The 21,211-nt window shown below is 27.7% G+C and overlaps 2 protein-coding genes across 2 annotated transcripts; one reads left to right on the top strand and one right to left on the bottom strand.

Moving 5' to 3' along the window:
* Positions 1-2,368: 2,368 nt before the first annotated feature.
* Positions 2,369-4,573, bottom strand: LOC135923338 (uncharacterized). The gene is made up of 2 exons (XM_065458026.1): positions 4,436-4,573; positions 2,369-4,287 (listed from the first exon to the last, which is right to left on the bottom strand). The coding sequence occupies exon 2, from the start codon at positions 4,283-4,285 to the stop codon at positions 2,435-2,437; it is 1,851 nt and encodes a 616-aa protein (XP_065314098.1). The 5' UTR covers positions 4,286-4,287; positions 4,436-4,573; the 3' UTR covers positions 2,369-2,434.
* Positions 4,574-15,664: 11,091 nt separating this feature from the next.
* LOC135924447 (kelch-like protein 7) lies at positions 15,665-21,211 on the top strand. Its single transcript, XM_065459504.1, has 3 exons — positions 15,665-15,867; positions 16,026-16,306; positions 21,036-21,211. Exons 1-3 carry the CDS (start codon positions 15,665-15,667, stop codon positions 21,209-21,211), a joined length of 660 nt encoding a protein of 219 aa, XP_065315576.1.

Here is a 21,211-nt window from a genome sequence, read left to right as displayed (position 1 = left end):
AAATTGGTCCAATAGATAATGCTGAAGCTGGTGGCCAGATGGCATTTATGCCACATCTCTCCTATTATGCTTTTTCCAGGTAGCATAATTGTAAATATTACAATATTTACTAAACATTACATAGGTTTTTCTTATTGTAATACCTATTAGTAAGCTTACGCCAATGAAATCCATAATCACCGAATCATAAAACAGCTGTGTATATATTCTAGATTATTAGCATCCTACTTGCTTTTTTTTCCTCCTTGTTCCCGTCTTCATCCCCATTAGCAATGCTGCCAAGAGCCTCCCTCCCTCTCGCCCCTCATCTCCCAGCGAAAGGCCGGGTTAGGGCGAAATCCTTGCTATTTTAATAATCAGATAATTATTTATATTATTCAATTGATATTGTTCGCAATCGAACAATTTTATTTTAATTAGAGTAATTATTCGAATAGTAGAAAAAAATATTCGAATATTAAATTTTTTGTTCAAACAAACGTAAGTTAACTTTTTTTTGGCGGTTCATTCTTAAAAATTTTAATTTTTTTTTTAAAAATTTATAAAATAATTCCTTTTTTTTAAATATAAAATTTTTTTTAAGTCTGTATCCTAAATATCAAGAATATAAATAAATAAATTGATTAATTGTGAAGAAAAAAAATATCATCTATTTTAATAAAATATTGCTTGAAATTTATAAATTTGTGTAATTTTTATGAAACTAGTAATTAATATTAAAGTATTTGATAGCATTGTTTTTTGGTATTTTATTCTCGTTTTTTTAACTTTATTTGGCTTTTTGGTTGTGTATTTTTTTTTCTTTTTAAAAAAATTGATGGGATTTCGGATATGTTTCATAATTTCATTAATTTGCGAAAATTTATAAATTTTGAGGTTTTTCTCAATATATGTAGGGCCCAGCCTAAATAATTTTTTTTTATTTTTATACTCAGCTATTTCTTACTAATATTTTTCAGCGTGCTTTGTTTTCTGACTACTAGTGTTTACTCTAATATGGTTTATATTTTATTGTGTTTACGTTTAATACATTATTTTTGCTAGTGTTGTAAAACGGCTTGTTTTGAGCAGATTTTAAAAAACGGCTAACTTTATATTTTGGCCAGAAAAATATTCTCTAATTGAGTATTGTTATTAAACAGCTCGTTTTAAGCCGATTTTTTTAAAAAAAATGGCTAACTCAATATTTTATCCAGAAAAATTTTACGCGATAATGTAGATTTTGCTCATAGATGGAACAAGAGTTTGCGCATCTATTAGCGAAATCTCGAGGCTTATGCCATGGCTAAAATATTGAGTGAGCCGTTTTCAAAAATTGGTTCAAATCGAGCCATTTAACAACACTAGCTTCAAGATTTCGCTGGTAGATGTCCAGACCTTTGTGCCATCTATGAACTACATTTTCAGACTTGCGGAATATTTTTCTGCATAAAATATTAAGTTAGTCGTTTTTAAAAATTGGCTCAAATCGAGCCACAACATTAATTTTCGCCCTTGCTTTCAATCTTTTTTATGAGGTCATGGCCTAGCTTAACTATTTAAATTACAAAGCTTAAATTGTAAGCATATGTTTCTTTAATTATTATTATTGTTGCTTATTTATTTTTTTTAGTGACAAAATACTAGCTTTCATAATATGTGGAAATACTTTATATTATAAATTGGACGGAGTGGAACTTATTTTTATAATTAACTTCTGTATACAATTTTCTGTAAAACTAAAATGTGTTTTTTTTTTATTTTTTAAATAATTAAATATTTTCGTTAAAGCATTCTAGTAGTATTTCAAAATTCTTAGCATTATTATAGCAATCATATATTTTTTTAATATAATGGTAATAAATAGGATTAAAGGTTTTAACGGTTATTCGTTAAAATTAATATTCATACGAAAGAATCGAATAATCCGAATTGATGTAAAATCGGAACACTAGGTGCAAAACGAACGATTATTACATCCACTGGAGTCCGCTAATGAAAGGCATTTAGACAAAATGACTTTCAATTGCGTCTACTACATTCAATGACTTCAATTTTTTATTAAATGAATTATCAAGTCTAGGCTCTTATTAATGTCATTGATAAAGTGTTGCTATGCACCCGCATACTACTCAACAGTTCAAGATTCATGGGAAAAAGGTTTTGTTACAAATCATTGATCTTAGTGCTGTTTTAAGTCGATTTTCAAAAACGGGCACATTATGATTTAATTATAATAATATGGAAGCTTGGAAATTTTTCTCATAGATGGCAGAAAGGTTACTACATGATCTTATAAATTTTGTTATTTTAATTTTGATCAAAAGGGCACCTTTTTAAAATTAAATATCGTATAATAGAGAAATAAAATAAACTATACGAACATATGTTAATATTTTAGTTTTTATTATACTAACAAAAACATATATTAATACATATTATATAATTACAATAATTATTGAATGAGTATGACCTTTTTAGCCCCGCTTCTTCTGGGAGTTCGAGTCAAAGATAATATCTTTGCTTCTGAGGGTATTACGCACAACTTATACCTAACGGCCAAGCCAAGTATATGTTTGCAGACGTATTTTTTACAAAAATGAGGGCAAGAACAATTGCTTTTTCCCCAATTATCCTTGTCGAAACAAACTTCCCACACGGAAAATTGATCCTTTTTAAAACTCTCAAAATTAGACCAATCCAAGTTTTCCTGCCTTTCCATATATCTGGAAACGATTATCAAATTGAACTGGTCAGTAAGGCTATTTTCTATGTAATGAATTTTTTGACTCCATTTATTATTCAGTGGAATAACCCCTCGATTTTTTTTGAGCCACTGATAAGTCGTTGTCCACATCTCCATATTTATGTCTGGGGCGACGGAAAATATTTTGAAGTCTTCAGAGGTTGGAGAAGATATATGGCTGTTGCGCTCTCGAGACATTTTATTGACAATATCTCTTTCAAGTACAATTAAAAACTCTTCAAGGGGGAGACGCTCTCTAAAGGTATATTGATCTTTGATAGCCTTGATTGTGGTTTCTAGGCTATTATTAGTCGACGGATAACCTACGACATAACCCTCAAACCATCCTTTGTTCGAGATGATCCACTCTTTTGATAGATATTCGATAAAATTATCAACGACCATCGAGTTCTGAGAAGCATATTTTTGACGAAACAATTCGACGCCTTTATCAAATATCTTTTGGGATTGCAACGTTTGAAGAAATTCAATGTCATCTTTTAAATTATTCATGAGCTTCGATTCTCCCACGACTCGCAGATGTGAATCTATATTTTTCTTAACGTGTGCCCAGCATACCACTCGTTTTTCCATGGAGTCAAAAGCGGATACAAAACCTTTCGTTATAGCGTCCGAGGCATCGGCGATTAATATTTTCGGCTTGTAAATATGGTTATGAATTTTCAGGCAATTCAATCGCAGGCTCTCAAAGATAAACTGGTGATCTTCAGCAGTTTCGCTCAAGCAAATAGCTAGACCGAAGGGATGAAATGCGCTCTTTTTATCGGTAGTTCCTGTAATCAAAACCGGATAACCTTGCCAAAGGAGCTTATGAGTTGAATCGATGCAAATGTGATCGGATCGGCAACAGTTCGAGAGTAGATTTTTTGTGGTAACAAACACACGCAACTTGGGAGGGTCCTGTTCGACAATAATTTCGTGATTACCAACAAAACATTCGTCGATATCGATAGGAATCGTGGATTTTTTAATACACCAATCCCGGAAGCGACCTAAGCTGATTCTTATTGGACTCGAACTTTTCCTGCGAAGAGTCGCCACGTAACTATTCACTTGTTTAAGCAAAGGTAGATTATTGACATTCATATCTTCTAATTTTCTCAAACATTGGCTAGCGGTTTTGTAACCCTCTTCGTATAACGATCTTATTAATTTTTTCATATCGCCGGCTAATCCGGATTGTTTGCCGATTACTGTGTGATTGTGTTCGAATTCGGCCTGAAATAAAGTTATCTCGAAATTGCTGGAGTGAAATAACAAGAAAATACGAGCGGGACATTTGGACCCTCTTTGGGTAGAACAACGGTAATATTTTTTGGTTCCCTCGTCAGTGCGATCAACCGAAAAAACAGTCCACGAGTATCCGTCATATGAGTTGATTTTTACTTCATCCAAATTGCTAAAGGTCTTAATCCTCTTATATTTTAAGCCTCTTCCCCTTCTGCGTTGTTTAGGTTGGTTATCAGTGATGTTACATATGTCAACCTTAACATCTTCGCCGCTATCATAGAATGGCACCATATTTTCTTCGTTTTTCATTTCTAAAATAAATAAACAAAAAAAATTTTTGAATTTTTTTTTTCTAAGTTATATTAATTTTTTTGTCACATTCAAAGGTAAATAGATGATTTTAAAGTTTTAAAATAAGAATGTTTTTTTTAACAGTTATGAATTTTGATAAAATATTACCTGTTTTTAAACAATTAATAAACTTGCAGAATTTGATTTGAGTGAGAAAGTGACTTTAAAATCCTATTACATCATAAGAGGAGGGTAACAAGAAAAACATATAATTATTAGAATTAGCGAATATAAAAAACATCGTTTTATATTTATTAGCATATAAAAAAAATATTATATACTACAGCAAAAAAACATATTTCAAAAAATAAATTTTGTTTACTTAATATTTTTACTAGTGAATTAATACAATAGATTTAAATAAAAATAATATGTTCTTTTCATCTTATTTTTTTTTGTTAATATATTATATTAATTATAGTATATTTTAAAATTAATAACGAAATATCAAATAAATATAATATCCGATTTTGGTGTAAGAACTGGAAGAACGAGGTCGTCCATCTTATTATGTCACGATTGTTCCTATTTTTATTCCTTTTATTTTGTTAATATATTTATTATACCATCAGATATAATATAATAATTATAATATATTAAATTTTATTTTATTTTTATTTACCAAGTTTTGCATTTATTTGCTCTATTTTGCTCTAATTTTTTTTTTGATAATATATTATATTTTTTTATTTTACAAATGAATAATTTTTGTAAATAAATTTAATTTTTTTGTATCGATTTTTTATTTTACAAAGAAAAGAAACCTAGAAATTTAGTGTTTTTTTTGTTTTTTTTCTATATTTTTGATATAAAATTTCATTTTTTGATTTTACATTAAAAGACAAAAATTGTGGCTTAAATAAAAATCAGCTAAAAATACGCATTGCGTTATTCCCCGGCTAGTATAGTCGGGTAATTAATATATTTTTAGCCGTTTATGCCCATTTTTAGCTGGCTAAACCAAATCTTAAGCCGAAAATTATCAATTTGGGGGGTTTACTTAAAAAGATAACAGTTCAAATTTGGAAGAAACTTATATAAATTAAACGGCTTTAAGGTTAACGAATTTTCAGAGCGCCTGAAGATTGAGCCGACATTTAGCCATTATTCAACTATACCAGCTAGCTCAGTCAGTAGAACATGAGGCTCCGAGGGTTCGAGCCTCACGTTAAACCCTATATTTTTTAAAAAATAAGTTAATATTTGCATTTACATTAATTGTTAGTGATTGTATGTAATTAAGGCTTAGAATTTTCGGATAAAATAAATAGCATATCATTCTGATTTATTGACTCTTCTATAGAATAAAATATTTAAAAAAATGCTTGCCAGGCTTGCTTTTATCTTTAAAAAATAGGGAATAATTAGAATAATATAACGATAAAAAACATATGACGTGTAATTTAGATTAGATATCTGCCGATTAATGCAGTCAGGTCACTGCACTATAAAAGTGACAATTGTCATAATACTCATCTCAGAACCTTTAAAAATAATTATAATTTAAAAAGGCTAGTTGAGCATGTTTTGAGATGGTTTCAGTGATTGTAAAGCATATAAAGGTGACAATTGTCATAATACTTATTTCACATATGTTTTAATTGGAAATAGAGAAAAATGATTATTTCAACATGAATTAATATAATGTGTAAACTATAAAAGTGACAATTGTCATAATATTCATAACAGAACCTATAAAAATAATTTTATTTTTAGGTATTAAATAGGCGAGAAAAATTTTTTGAGCATGTTTCGAGATGGTTTTAATGATTGTAAAAATTGTCACAATCGTTATTTTTGAACTTTTTTAAAGCAAGTAGATAAAAATTTATTAAATATAAAATTAAATGTGGATGTACCATAGAGAAGTGACAATTGTCATAATCGTTATTTTTGAACTTTTTTGAATTTTTTTGAAGCAACAGAGTAAAATAATAAATTGTAAACATGTTAAATTGAAATTTAAATGTGGATGTACCATAGAAAAGTGACAATTGTCATAATCGTTATTTTTAATCTTTTTTGAATTTTTTTGAAGCAAAAGGGTAAAATTATATATTGTAAACATGTTAAATAAAAATTTCAGTGAAGATGTACCATAGAAATGTGACAATTATCATAATTGTTATCTTTGAACTTTTTTGAATTTTTTTAAAGCAAATAGGTAAAAATATATATTGTAAACCTGTTAAATTAAAATATCAGTGAATATGTACCATAGAAAAGTGACAATTGTCATAATCGTTATTTTTAATCTTTTTTGATTTTTTTTGAAGAAATTATATATTGTAAACTTATTAAATTAAAATTTCATTGAAGATCTACCATAGAAAAGTGAAAATTGTCTTAATTGTCATTTTTAATCCCTTTTAAATTTTTTTGAACTTACAGGGTAAAATAATAAATTGTAAACTTTTTAAATTTAAATGTGGATGTACTATAGATAAGTGACAAATATCTTGTGAGGATGGCAATCTTTTGTTGTATAATAACGATTTTATTTTTAGCTTGATATCGCTATTACATAATTCATAAAATATAGGTCCCTTCTTGCAATCACGCTCAATGTAAAGGTCAAGTTTTGTTTTTTTATAATCACTAGTGGAAGGCATAACTAGAGTTGTATTTTCTTCATGAGGGTCAATAGCTTGCAATTGTTTCCAAGTTGCAAATATATGTTCCTAAAATAAAAAGATGTATATTATAAATTTATTAATTTACCCTGGCCAATATTTTATCTTCTTCCAAAGGATATTTTCCATTTTCATAATGGAATCTATGATCCATATATATCGCACTACGAAATGCGTCATTTTGAAAAAGATAGCTTTCTCTAATGTTTAAACATTCCAACATACTTTTAGATAAATTATTATCCATTTCCTCCAGCTCCATTTTGCATTCTAGCCATGAAGCAAAAGAATCACCTATTACAATATTACTTTTTTGTAATTTCATTGTGAATTTGTATAATGGGAAAAGGACTGATGTACCTAATAGGATAATATCAGAAGAATCGATTAAAAAATGCTCCTTTAGAATATCTTTGAGATTTTTTTTATTTTGCATTATATATAAAAAAAAAATTTTGTAATTTTTAATTTTAACTTTCTTGTTTTTTCCTTTTATTTTTATTTTCACTTGTTTATTATATTTTGAAATAAAAAATCAGGAATTAATGTTATATAAAATAAAAAAAATGAATAAAATAATTGTTTTATTGAGGCCAAATAAAACCCCCATTTATAAATTTGGATGGGATACATTTATTTAATGTTTTTTTTTATATTTATAAAAAATCAAATGTTAAATGAAGATATAAAAAATGCATTTTCTTTTCTTTTCGTTTTTCCCATTGTCTCTCTCTCTCCCTCCTTTATTTATTTTTATTTAATGTTTTGCCTTATGAATTAAAGAAAATAAAAATCTCAAAAAAATGAAATTTGCTGGTGCCAGCGAGGCGGCACCAGATTGAAAAAAAGTATTATATAATTTTTTTTTTATAAAATTGAATTCAAATTTTTTTTTAATTTTCATTGCTGTAATGGTACCCAAAACCGATACGTTTTCCCCCTTGAAGGAGGGAGTTTGACGGATGGCCTCTTATTCTGTTTATGGCTATTTATATTTTTTCCTGACTCCAATTGCTATATTTCTTTTGTGGTTTATGATAGGTATCAGAGTTTATTGTAGAAAAATTTATTTGATTGGGTTAAGAATTATTTGTTATACCAAATAAAACTGAATTTGAAATATTTTGAGAATAAGATGGTTCTTCCTGTGAGGAAAAATCTAAAAGATTATATATAATAAACAATATAATGTTAATTGGTACCAACATGTAGATGTAGAAAGATTTAAGAGACCTGGAGATAGTGACTATTTTACTAATTTTGTAATTTTTAATATCTTAAAAAATGGGAATTTTATTTCCTGGGAATTATATTCATAGATTCTTTTTAACTTCAAAAAAATTCCAAAAAGATTAAAAATGGCCATTATGACAATTGTCACTTATCTATGGTACATCCACATTTAAATTTAACAAGTTTACAATTTATTATTTTACCCTGTAAGTTCAAAAAAATTTAAAAAAGATTAAAAATGAAAGACAATTTTACTTTTCTATGGTAGATCTTCAGTGAAATTTTAATTTAATAAGTTTACAATATATAATTTCTTCAAAAAAAATCAAAAAAGATTAAAAATAACGATTATGACAATTGTCACTTTTCTATGGTACATATTCACTGAAATTTAAATTTAACAGGTTTACAATATATATTTTTACCTATTTGCTTATAAAAAAATTCAAAAAAGTTCAAAGATAACAATTATGATAATTGTCACATTTCTATGGTACATCTTCACTGAAATTTTTATTTAACATGTTTACAATATATAATTTTACCCTTTTGCTTCAAAAAAATTCAAAAAAGATTAAAATAAACGTTTATGACAATTGTCACATTTCTATGGTACATCCTCATTTAAATTTTAATTAATGATGTTTATAATTTATTATTTTTACCCTTTTGCTTAAAAAAAATTCAAAAAAGATTAAAAATGGCCATTATGACAATTGTCACTTATCTATAGTACATCCACATTTAAATTTAAAAAGTTTACAATTTATTATTTTACCCTGTAAGTTCAAAAAAATTTAAAAGGGATTAAAAATGACAATTAAGACAATTTTCACTTTTCTATGGTAGATCTTCAATGAAATTTTAATTTAATAAGTTTACAATATATAATTTCTTCAAAAAAAATCAAAAAAGATTAAAAATAACGATTATGACAATTGTCACTTTTCTATGGTACATATTCACTGATATTTTAATTTAACAGGTTTACAATATATATTTTTACCTATTTGCTTTAAAAAAAATCAAAAAAGTTCAAAGATAACAATTATGATAATTGTCACATTTCTATGGTACATCTTCACTGAAATTTTTATTTAACATGTTTACAATATATAATTTTACCCTTTTGCTTCAAAAAAATTCAAAAAAGATTAAAAATAACGATTATGACAATTGTCACTTTTCTATGGTACATCCACATTTAAATTTCAATTTAACATGTTTACAATTTATTATTTTACTCTGTTGCTTCAAAAAAATTCAAAAAAGTTCAAAAATAACGATTATGACAATTGTCACTGCTCTATGGTACATCCACATTTAATTTTATATTTAATAAATTTTTATCTACTTGCTTTAAAAAAGTTCAAAAATAACGATTGTGACAATTTTTACAATCATTAAAACCATCTCGAAACATGCTCAAAAAATTTTTTCTCGCCTATTTAATACCTAAAAATAAAATTATTTTTATAGGTTCTGTTATGAATATTATGACAATTGTCACTTTTATAGTTTACACATTATATTAATTCATGTTGAAATAATCATTTTTCTCTATTTCCAATTAAAACATATGTGAAATAAGTATTATGACAATTGTCAACCCTATATATAGCTTAACAATGGGGTTAAAAAAATGTTATATTATTTTAAGAAGTGAATCGCACTATTATCATTTTTGTGAACCTCTTAAAAGTCTCTTTTGAAAAAAAAATAAATATGTATTCCATGATTTGTTCAGTTTTTTTATTTTGTTATCTCTACAGTGCAGTAAACCTAGTGGGAAGCCTTCAAATTTTAAAAAATTTAGGGGCCTTTAGGAAATATAAATATTATTATTTTTTTAATTAAAATTTTTAGTTTGTCTAAAAATAAATTTTAAATCCAAAGGCGTCAATTTAACTAATCCTGTTTCTTTTAATAAAAATACCCAGTCAAACCCATTAACTTGACACGTTTGGATTATTGAGTGGCTATAGAAGATACCGTACCAAAAAAACTACCATTTAATATCAAAAATTAATAATAACCTTAAATTTATTAACTACTGGCTTTCTACAGCCTCTGTAATACACGAAAATATTTTCAAAAAAATGCACATATGCATGCTGTTAAAGAATCTTTTCTCAAAGCATCCAGTGATAGTAATCTGCTTTTCTATCAGAATCTTACTAAAAGGAAAAAGACCGATTAAAATAGGAAAGTTCCGATCCAAAAAGGAAACATTTTAATCAAAGAAGGAAACCGTTTGATCAAGAAAGGAAACTGTTTGATCAAGAAAGGAAAAGTTCCAAAGTCAGCTCAGATCTAAAAAATAAAAGAGCCAATCATATCATAAAATAGTCCGATCAAATAAGGAAAAGTGTTAATCATAAAAAAGGAAAAGGTCTAATTAAAAAATGAAAAGGTCCGATTAAAAAGAGAAAAATCCTACACGAAAAGGGAAAAATTTAAATGTCATTATAAATAATCTTGAAATGTCATGTCATTAACTTAAAATGGCAGAAGAAAATTCTTCAATGGAATTCGTTAATAGACTTGCTTCCCTCGGGGCACGGTCTAATTATGTGAAGAATGTTGATGTGGTTGATACAATATTGAAGGATCGGTGAACTGGCTTCGCCTAAACTTCAAAGGGATCTCCGGACGCAATTTCCTGATAAAAAAAGGAAATATACTACTTTCGAATTTATTCTCAATTTTGTGCTAGCATCATAGCAAGAAGACGAATAAATGTTTTTAAAAAAAAAGTTAGATTCAAAATTCGTTAAAGTATCAAATTCCGGTTCGATAAAAGGATGCAATAAAAATATTGATTCTAGTAAGAAATATAATATTAATGACAATCTATGATTATTGCTAAAAATATAGGTATTCATTCCTTTGTAGTTCAAACGATAAGCCATGTTTGAATTATTTGACATACTAGTTTGTTAAACGGCTCGATTTAAGCCGATTTTAAAAACGGCGAACTCAATATTATATCCAATATTTCGGAAGCCTGAAGATTTTGCTCATTAGATGGTACAAAAGTTTGGACATCTATTAGTGAAATCTCGAGGCTTAGGCAATGTTTTTCTGGCTAAGATATCGAGTTAGCTGTATCATCTGATCATTTTTTAGATAAATGTAATGGGCTGGTAAAAAAAATGCTTTATTTGACATTTAAATATTTTTTTTCAAATATATATATAATATAATATAACAAGGAAGGATGCTTAATTGAGAAAAATAATTGAGCTCTCCTACAATAAACGAATAATAGCATATTAAGTTTTTCAGATTGCATTATGTTATTATTTCTCAACAATTCGAATTTTAAGTGAGCATAATTATTATTTTTAAATTAATGAAATTTTTTTTAAAAAAATGCTTTAAATTAATTAATATGAATGAAAATATTCAGAATGACAATGAACCAAATACACCTACCTTTAAAAAAAGGTTGTCAAAACCCGAACAGGACTTATCGGTAGTAATCGCAAGTTTGCAAAGGAAAATGGGTAAAATTAAAGATGTAAAGATCGATAAAAACTTTCACTTATTGTATGAAAATAACGAGAAAGAGATAAAATCGAAAGTTCATAATTTTCAAAACAATATCAAAATATTGAGGCCTCTAGTCGAAGTTATACCGTCGATGGAGATCGAAAATATAAGCTTTAATACTTCCAATAAAATTGTGGGTAAGATTATTGTAAAAGAAGTATTCAATAAAATAAAAGTTTTTCGGGAGTTCACAAAAAATAGTAAATTTTGGGATGAAAGCTTAGAAAAATTAGAAGCTTTCCATTTGTCGAATAATGAAGCAGTAATAAACTTAATGAAATCAGAAACATCACCATCTTTAGGTGGGAATGATGTAATGGAAAAGGAACACAACACTCATTCCACTCCTGTTCTAACTCAAAAAGGTGATTATTCAAACGATAAGATATCAATCATTGGTAAAGAGTGCAGGTTTGAAATAAATAAAATGCATTTGATGCAAAAAAGCCCTTTATTAAAATGGATGGTAACTTCGCGACAGGAAAATTCGCCAGATTTGTTGGAGTTGGATATTAGACATTTAAATTTGTCGGTCGACACTATGAGAACTATATTTGTATACATCAATACCGGACAGATTGGGCTCGATTTATCTGCTATAAATACTCTCAATTTACTTAAGGGATCGTATTTGTTAGAAATAGAAGAACTGATAGTCAAAATAAAGATTTTCCTGGAAAGCGATCATTTCCTAAACTCGTTCCATAAGAGCGAGGCCAATGAAAGATTCTTAACACACGTCTGCCTAGATTTGTGGGAAATTTCGGTCCTCGATAACCTTTTAAACCTAAAAGCATCCATCGAACGCTGCGTAGCAACAAATTTTAAATCCCTTCTAACTTATCCTTTGCTATTTGTAAAATTAAATTTTGTTCTACTTTACAACGTGTTACAACTCGACACACTCTGCTGCGTAGATGAAAAGGAGATATATGACAACGTCTTATTTTGGGTTCGAATGCGAGCTCAGTATTCCAAATCCATGCTTAATAATGAGTTACCCGAACCAATAAGAGCTCAACAAAATATTTTATTAACTGAATCTATTCGATATTCGCAAATGAATATTCAGGATTTGATAACTTGTTCACAACCTGGCAATCAAAAGTATATGCCAGTTAAAGATAACTCCTTGCTGATATATAATTGGTAAAAAAAAATTTTTGTATTAATACCCAACACAGTTCTTGGCTATACCCATACAGAACCTAGACATTAAAATACTTTTGCTTTATAAATGCTTATGTAATCCGATTTTTACCTGAAGATCCAGGCCGGGTTCAAAGATTTTGGTCATTTTAGAATTGATTTCTAACAAGTAAAAAAATAATAATAGGTCACATACAAACTTTGGTAAAACTTTTATACAGGTATAACGAATATTTTTTAAAAACAACTAGCTTGAAGGCGAACGGGTTAGTTAAACATATCTATAATAAGCAAGATGGGCAGGGCGGGCTTATATTTTATTAAAAAATATCGAATTTTATATATCAAAATAAAAAATCACCGTAAAATCCCAAATTTCTTTGTAAAAAAAATCTTTCATAAGTAAATCTTTTGTGATTTCTATGCATAAAAATCTTTCACGATGAAATTACAAAATATTTAAAAAAATATTGTTTGATCTTTAAAAAAAATCTTAAATTTTGTTATCTTTTTCTGCTCAAATATTTTGGGCGAATCTTTAAAAAATTGTTTTTAAAAAAGCTGTATAAAATAAAAAATAAAGAGAAGAACCAAATATTTATTTTTTAAACAAGATGGGGGCACGATTGGTTGGATCAGGAAACATAGTTTAAAATATGGGATTGCGACCTAAAACACAAACACTATATTAGATATTTTAACTTTTGCCTAATATTAAACATCTTCCACAGAAATGATTGCTTAGCTTTATAATTCAACATTTTTATTTTAAAGATATGTCTAAAACACCATAAAATAAATTGATTAATTTAAGGTTAAAAGTATGTGTAATACACAAAGTCGACGACAAAAAAATCGTAGAAGCATTTAACGATGGATCTATAAAGAGTGAAAAACCAAGGTGTTATTTGAAAACAGCGAAATCAGATAAAAATGTTAAAAGAAGTCAAGTATAAAAAAAATATATATAAAAACTAATGACATATAATAATACCTAGACTGACGATGCATTCATTAAGTGTGCATCAATGAAAGCAGCTGGGCATTTTGAATACCCATATCATTATTTTTTAACGAGAGGCCAATTTATTCCTATGTCTGATGAAAACTTTTTAAAAAATTGGCTGATCATCGAGATAATAAGGAAGCAAGTTATCAATTTAATAGTAGTTTTTAACATGAGAATAATTACTATATGGGTCACCGAAATGGCGGGTCCAGCTGATTTGTATTCAACGACTTCAAATGCATTATTATGAATACATCGTCAGTTGTATTAAAGAACATATAATTATAAAACACCACCTTATAAATTAATCAAGAATACACGTTTTCTAAATGTCAAACGAATTATTAAAATATTTAGCTCAATCTTATATTTAACGATCAATCAAACATTCACCAAAATTATTCCTATGTACAAATCTGTGATAAATTAATTGAACAAACCGGGTTTATATCGACTAAATCGACTTCCATAATGAAAGAAAAGGTAATAGCTATTATTAGTGGTGAAAACAGTGATATGCCTATATTATTTCAATCTTACGACCCTTTATCCAATCGTTGGTCTAAAATAGGACAAAAAGCTCCGTTTTCACGCAAACTGCAACAAATAGCTTGTGTTCATGATATAATTTACATCATTGGTAAATTTAATTTATATATATTTTTTTTAATATTTGAATGAAGTGTATATTACTTTAAACTCTATATAGACTTCTACCCAGGTTATATAATATTTGTGGGAGAGGGCTAAGAATTAAATTTTTTAGACTTTTAATGATATACTAATTAATATATATATTCTAATATTATACTGTAAAGGAGTGCTGGATTTATATACATTAGAGATCTGCAAAGTGGGCTTCAGGCTGGGCTTGGGCCTAATTTTATTTAAAATAACCGGGTTCGGGCCGGGCCTAATATTTTTAAAAAAAATTTAGGCCGGGTCGGGTCGGACCTTGGAAATTTTTTTAAATATATCTAAATTTATTAATTTTATATTGAATTTTTTAAGTAAATTAAAATATTTGATTTTATTTATTGAAATTAAACGACATATAGCATATGTCTTTTATTTTAAGTAATTATAAAAATTAATTTCTATATTTAAATATAATCGGGCCAGGCCGGGTGGGTAAAACTTTTTTAAAAAAATTTCGGGTTCGGACTGGGCCGGCAAAGCCCGGGTTCGGGCCGGGCCGGGCCGGCAAAACTTTTTAAAAAAAATTGGCCAGGCCGGGCTTGAAAAATTAGGCCCCATGCAGATCACTAATATACATAATGAGAGTTAAATATCTGCATTCCGGGGCAATATTGGAGGACTTTTTTATTTCCAAGGGTTTTCTTTCCTGGAATTTTCATTTTCCCCGAATACTTATGATTTATATTCTGTTAATATTTTATCCTCATATTATATTTTCACTCAAAAAGGGGGATTCGATTACATTCAATCTAGCCTAAAAAATACCAAGCCAACTCCAACTGACTTAGTTTATAAGTTTAAAGAAGGAAAATGGTCACAAGCCCCCAAAATGTTAACCAAACGAATTTATCATACTGTCGCAACCTATAATGATAACATATATGTTATCGGAGGTCAAGATCCAGAAGGAAAGTGTGTCACAAATATTTTTTAATTCAAAACAACATTATTTATTAGATTATTTATCCACACAATATTCATAAAAATAGCAAAATATATTTTTAATATAAAGCTTAATTAGAGTCTTTTATTACGTAAAGCCATCTGTCTTTAGTTGAGATGTATAATATATCAGATGAAAAGTGGTCTTTAGTATGCCCCCTAAAAACTGCTAGATTAGCTATCGCTTCCTGCTCCCATTTAGGGCAAATCTGGGCTGTTGGAGGCTTTGAAAATGTAAAAATTGGCTCTAACGCAATTTCAACGCACTTACAATCACCCATTGTAGCAAAAGTAGAATGTTATAACCCCACCACAGACCTGTAATTCTCATGTTTTATATAAATTTATTATTTTTAATCATAATTATTAATGGTTGGTTTTATATTTATGAATATATTTATTGTCAACTCAACCTATATAGTTTTAAAATAATTGGGAGATAAATTAAATAATCTTCTATTATTAACATACTATTTAGATGGAATCGCAAAAAAGACATGCGTTTTTCTAGGTGCCACGCTTCCTTAGTCGAAGCAAAGGGTAAGATGTATGTATGCGGTGGAGCCACCTTATTTTCTCACGGTCAAATATCTCCCCCGACCAATGTAGTAGATATCAAACAAAATTCCAATATAAATTCAACAAAGGCTACGATTATGAGTATGCCGGCGATAGATGTATATTTAGACGATTTGGACAATTGGACTTACATAACGGGTATGAAAGTTCCTCGACACAGGGCAGCTTGTATCAATTACGGTTATAATAAATATATACAAAATATGTTTAAATGTTTAAAGATAATAAAGTTATTATTTTAAAAGAATTACAAGTTTGAAAAATATTTTGAGCAAAAATCTTTAAAAAAATTTTTGTTTTAAATTTGCGATTTCATCCAAAAGATTACATATGAAAATTGCAAAGGATTTATTTAATAAAAAGTTTTTTTTTTAAAAAAATTAAAATATTTTTGGCATTTTTAGGTAAAATTTGAGAATTTTAGAGATTTTTGCTCAAAGTTTTTGAAGATTTTCTTCAAACTCAGAAAAAATATGTGCAGGGGTTGCAGCACTTCGCATAAACATAAGAAAAATAATTACAAATAATCATTCAGAAAGAATCTATACCAGAGTTCATCCAATTCTGACTCGGTTTAGTATTTGACATAATTAAGTTTATATTTCCAATTTTTTGTAATTTATTTCATGATTTTTAATCAAAAATAAAATGGAAAGTTTTACCCCCGGGAATCATTAATATTTGTATATGATACATTTGTACATTACAGAAACATTAACAGTAAAACTACATCTTAATGTTGATAAACGACTCGATTTGAGCCAATTTCGAAAACGGCTAACTCAATATTTAAACTAGAAAAATATTGCCTAAGCCTTGATATTTCGTTGTTGTCGCGAATCTAGACGAAGTATATAAAATATGATATGAATATAATAATTTTACATTCATTTTTTATATTTCGCCCCGAATTCACGCTTCCTGTGAATACAGGGTAAAGAAAACCTTTTGGCCTCTTGATGAGCTTTCTTAAATAAATTTTTATAATTTTATATTATGTGACATTTTATATGATTATTTTTAATTTTAAAACAAAGTTGACATAATTTTTGTTAGTTTTTTTTTAAAAATTATATTTTTAAAATATGTTTAAAATATCAATACATAAAATAAAGTAAAATCTGGTTGAGGAATAAAGTCCTCAGTCGGTTGTCAAATATTTAACATAGGCGGTTTTGGATGTTTAAGTCTTTATCTCGATACGAGTTATAAAGGTTATGACATGCACATGAGATAGCTAGGTATTGTCTATATGAGTTAGCTTAGAACTAAATTAACAGGAGATCTCGGCGTATATATACAACTTTATTTGACACCCCTATTTAGATAAAATTTAAAAATATATATCATAAAAAATCTTTAAAAAATACATAAAAACTAAGTTAGAATTTTAAATAATAATAAAATTCGTGAAACGAAGAATTTTAAATAATTAAATGTTAACATTTATAATTGTAAAAAAAATCTTTGAAAATATTAGTTTACAAATTAGCTAACTTGTTTATAGTTTTATTAAAAGTGACTAGTTATATTTTGAATACAAATAATGGTATGATTATTTTAGTTACAAATTTTAATATCTTGTTTTTAGGAATGTGATGACTAAAGTAACAACTTTTCAATCTACTTTAAAAGAATTTTAAACCTTTTTTAATTATAGCTATATAAATTTGAATCCTCATGATTTTAATAAAAGGCAAACGATTTATATTGTAATCTAATCATTCTAGCTATAATGTTGCTATTAAAAGATCACATTCTCATAAAACACTGAAAAATCACCCGTTCATAAATCTTATAAATAATATCGATGGGTTTCCTATTGTAAACTTGACAGTGAAATGACTCAGATCATCTGGGACATAAGTGAATGTTACCTTAGCGAATGACTATTTGTTATTCAAAATATAGTAAACCTGAATTAGTTAGATTGATTATGCGTTGACTGCATAATAAACCTGATCTGTTATAATAATAAATCCTCGAGTGATTATTAATCAGAGTTGCAGTACCGCAAATACCTGGATCTAGGAAACAAGATATTTTATTATCACGTACTTTGTTTTTTTGACATTTTAAATAAATACTTATATCTGTATCTAAGATACTTAGAATCTTATTAATTTTTCATTTTTTTGATAAAAGATAGATATACTTTATATATTTTTGTTTAAAAAATTTAATATTCTTTAACTTTTTTTTCCTGTAGATTTTTGCATTATCTTTCTTTTTTCTTTTTCCGGGTTCTTTTTAGTAGGAGATTTATTTTTCGGGGTGTTTTTTATTTTCCGAGATTTATCTTATAGTAGGAGATTCATTTTCCTTCCTTCTTTCTTTTCTTTTTTCGTATCTTTATATAATAAAAATATCATCTAAGCTAATAAAATTTGTTTTTTTTTGGTGGGGGGGGGGGGTGTTCTTACATAACATTGATTCACACAAAAAGGTATTTAACGCATATTTTTAAGATTTAAATTGTTTTATATGATTATATTATTATACTGTTGATAAAAATTTTTATAATTGGATATTAAGCTTGAAGTTCTATACAATTTAATAAATGATATATTATAATATATATAAAAGAGTAATGATAAATGGCTAGTGATAAATCCCGCCAAGGTATTTGCTAAACAACGACCATTTTTTAAAGATATGCTTGAACAACTATCAAAATTTTTGTAAACAATTAATTATTAAAAGACAATACAACCCAGCTATTTTTTAATATATATATTAACTGAATTACGCGATTGCATCCAGTATTCTCTATATCATTCCCCTTAGCATGGGACCACCTAGTTGTCTTCAGAGAAAAACATAGTCCTGACTGGATTCGAAACCAGAACACTTGGATTATTAATTCACCGCACTCAACTGACTAGGCCACAGAACACTACTCGAAAACGACAATCTTTTGATATAAAAAGATAAAATTACGATGCTATCTAATATTTTAAAAAAATTAATAACGTTATACATCTTTCGCCATTTTAAAAATATTGGAAGGCAGCACGCGGTTTTCGGTATTCTTTATGTCATACACCGTAGCTGGACTCAGATGCGATTGTTTATCATCGACTAGGCCACAGACGATTGAAAGCGTCAGATATTATATGAAAAAATATATATAAACTAATTCCGTTTAACGAGATTTGTCGCCTAGATCTGGGTTCTAATCCAGCATGGACCAGATGTTTTTTCCTGAAGTCGACTAGAGAATTATGTGTTACGCTGATCTACCTTTTAATATTTAATGGCTTATATTTCATATTACCAAAATTTGATCGTGTTTAACAAAAATTTGGTCGTTGTCTAGAAAGTCTTCTAAAAATTGGTCTTTTAGCAAATAGTTTGACACGATTAATTGCTAGCCTATACGATAAATTAATATTAAAAAAGAATAACATAGAAATAATAATTATAATAAATGAAATTAATAATATAACACATAAATATATATAAAAAAATATTAGATAGAGATAATATGACAAATAATATTATATTAATATACAATATCCATATAATTATTTGATAACAAATGTAATTAACAAATATTGAGTATTAAAAAATTAGAAATTTAATAAAACAAAAATGGGAGGGAGCGTTCTAATGAGTTAGGACAATTGAGTTAATAAAACACAAATAATTAAATAGGTTACTTCACAAGCATTTTGATTTGGGCCAAAGTCTTTCAAATCACCATACTTTGTATGGTACAGCTGATTATTGGTAAGAAAATAGAACAATAAATTTATGAATATTTAGCAATTTTTAAATCTGGATCCGCTCTGCTTATTGATTGCATCCTTTGTTGTTAATAATATTGTATGTGGAATTCGTGTCTAAGCATGAGAAATTCTATATTAGGAATTTGACATCAGGAGGTCTACTATCAGGAAATAGATTAAAAGTTTAAAATGTAGTGGGAAAGCGTTCTGATTTCAGTCAGAGCTATATTATTTGATTGATGTCTAGTTTGCCGACCACGATTGCGATTACAATGTAAAGAATGTGATGACATGTCATCGTCAGTTCTGCATCTATATGGTAATGAAGAGAATATCATTTGTTACGCAGCTGAACTCTTCATTATTCAATTCCTATATGAGATTTTTCTCACCAAAAATCAACCAAACATGAATGTTTTTTAAACAGTACATAACTTTCATTTAAATCCCTGTTTTGCAAGTGTTTTAAAAAAACATCGATTTTTGGGTCACCAAGTATAATTTGAGAGATATATGGGTGACCCTGCTTAAATTAAGTAGGTTATAAATATAAAGTAAAATTATAAAAGAAAAAAAAAATATAAAGGTCATATATGATTAGATGGGAATTGGCTATAAAACCGAAAAATTTTACAAGGCTCATTGAAAGTCTATTGTATGTAAGAAACAGTTGTTTTCAAGCCACCGTAAAAACAGCTATTTTCAAGCCAACAAATTAAAAGTTATTGCTTGTCAAATTAAATATTATTTAAAAAAATGGAAATATTTAAATTCCTTCATCTATAAATATGATATGTTAGTATTAAGTTTGCCCTGAGGCAAACTTATCCCCAGTTGTATAACGAATATATATTGAACTGTAAGTGATTACTTCATTTCAAGGAAAATAAAAAACAGATAATTTTCTATTATATTAGTGAGACCTGTAGGGGTAACATTTGCATGGCCCAGCCCCGATTTTTAAAAAAATACATTATACCTATTTTAATTTTTATAGCTAATACTAGGATTTAAACTCTTTGGTTTTAAAATATACGGCTCTAGCTCGGGTATATTTTAAAAAAATAAAAATTTGTAGCCAGGTCGGCCTTAAGGCCGGGTTTCAAGTCTCCGATATTAGTATAAAATTTAAAATTTAATGTTTATTTTAAATAAAAATTATATATCTTATTTTGAAGAAAATAAAATATATATCATCGGAGGTGTGAGCTCTTTGAGTAATGCTGAACTTAAATCCGTGGAATGTTTTGATTTGGACAAGAATAAATGGTTAGATGGAATAGAACCATTACCGCAAAGTTCCTTGGGACCTACGAGTTGCCTCATTGCCAAAAACTTTCTCCACCAATTGTAA

The sequence above is a fragment of the Gordionus sp. m RMFG-2023 genome, chromosome 2, assembly GCF_954871325.1.
Source record: "Gordionus sp. m RMFG-2023 chromosome 2, tfGorSpeb1-WG-v2, whole genome shotgun sequence".
In the NCBI taxonomy this organism is placed as follows: Eukaryota; Metazoa; Nematomorpha; class Gordioida; order Chordodea; family Parachordodidae; genus Gordionus; species Gordionus sp. m RMFG-2023.
The sequence above is the reverse complement of the archived record's forward strand: the minus strand, read 5'-3'. Positions and strand labels throughout refer to the sequence as shown.

What these genes read in the sequence shown, in the direction of transcription:
- LOC135924447 (XM_065459504.1), top strand. Translation starts at nt 15,665, where the DNA reads ATGTATAATATATCAGATGAAAAGTGGTCTTTAGTATGCCCCCTAAAA. An exon ending in TATAACCCCACCACAGACCT is followed by an intron (nt 15,868 to 16,025) that starts GTAATTCTCATG and finishes CATACTATTTAG; the next exon opens with ATGGAATCGCAAAAAAGACA. An exon ending in GGCAGCTTGTATCAATTACG is followed by an intron (nt 16,307 to 21,035) that starts GTTATAATAAAT and finishes CTTATTTTGAAG; the next exon opens with AAAATAAAATATATATCATC.
- LOC135923338 (XM_065458026.1), bottom strand. Translation starts at nt 4,285, where the DNA reads ATGAAAAACGAAGAAAATATGGTGCCATTCTATGATAGCGGCGAAGAT.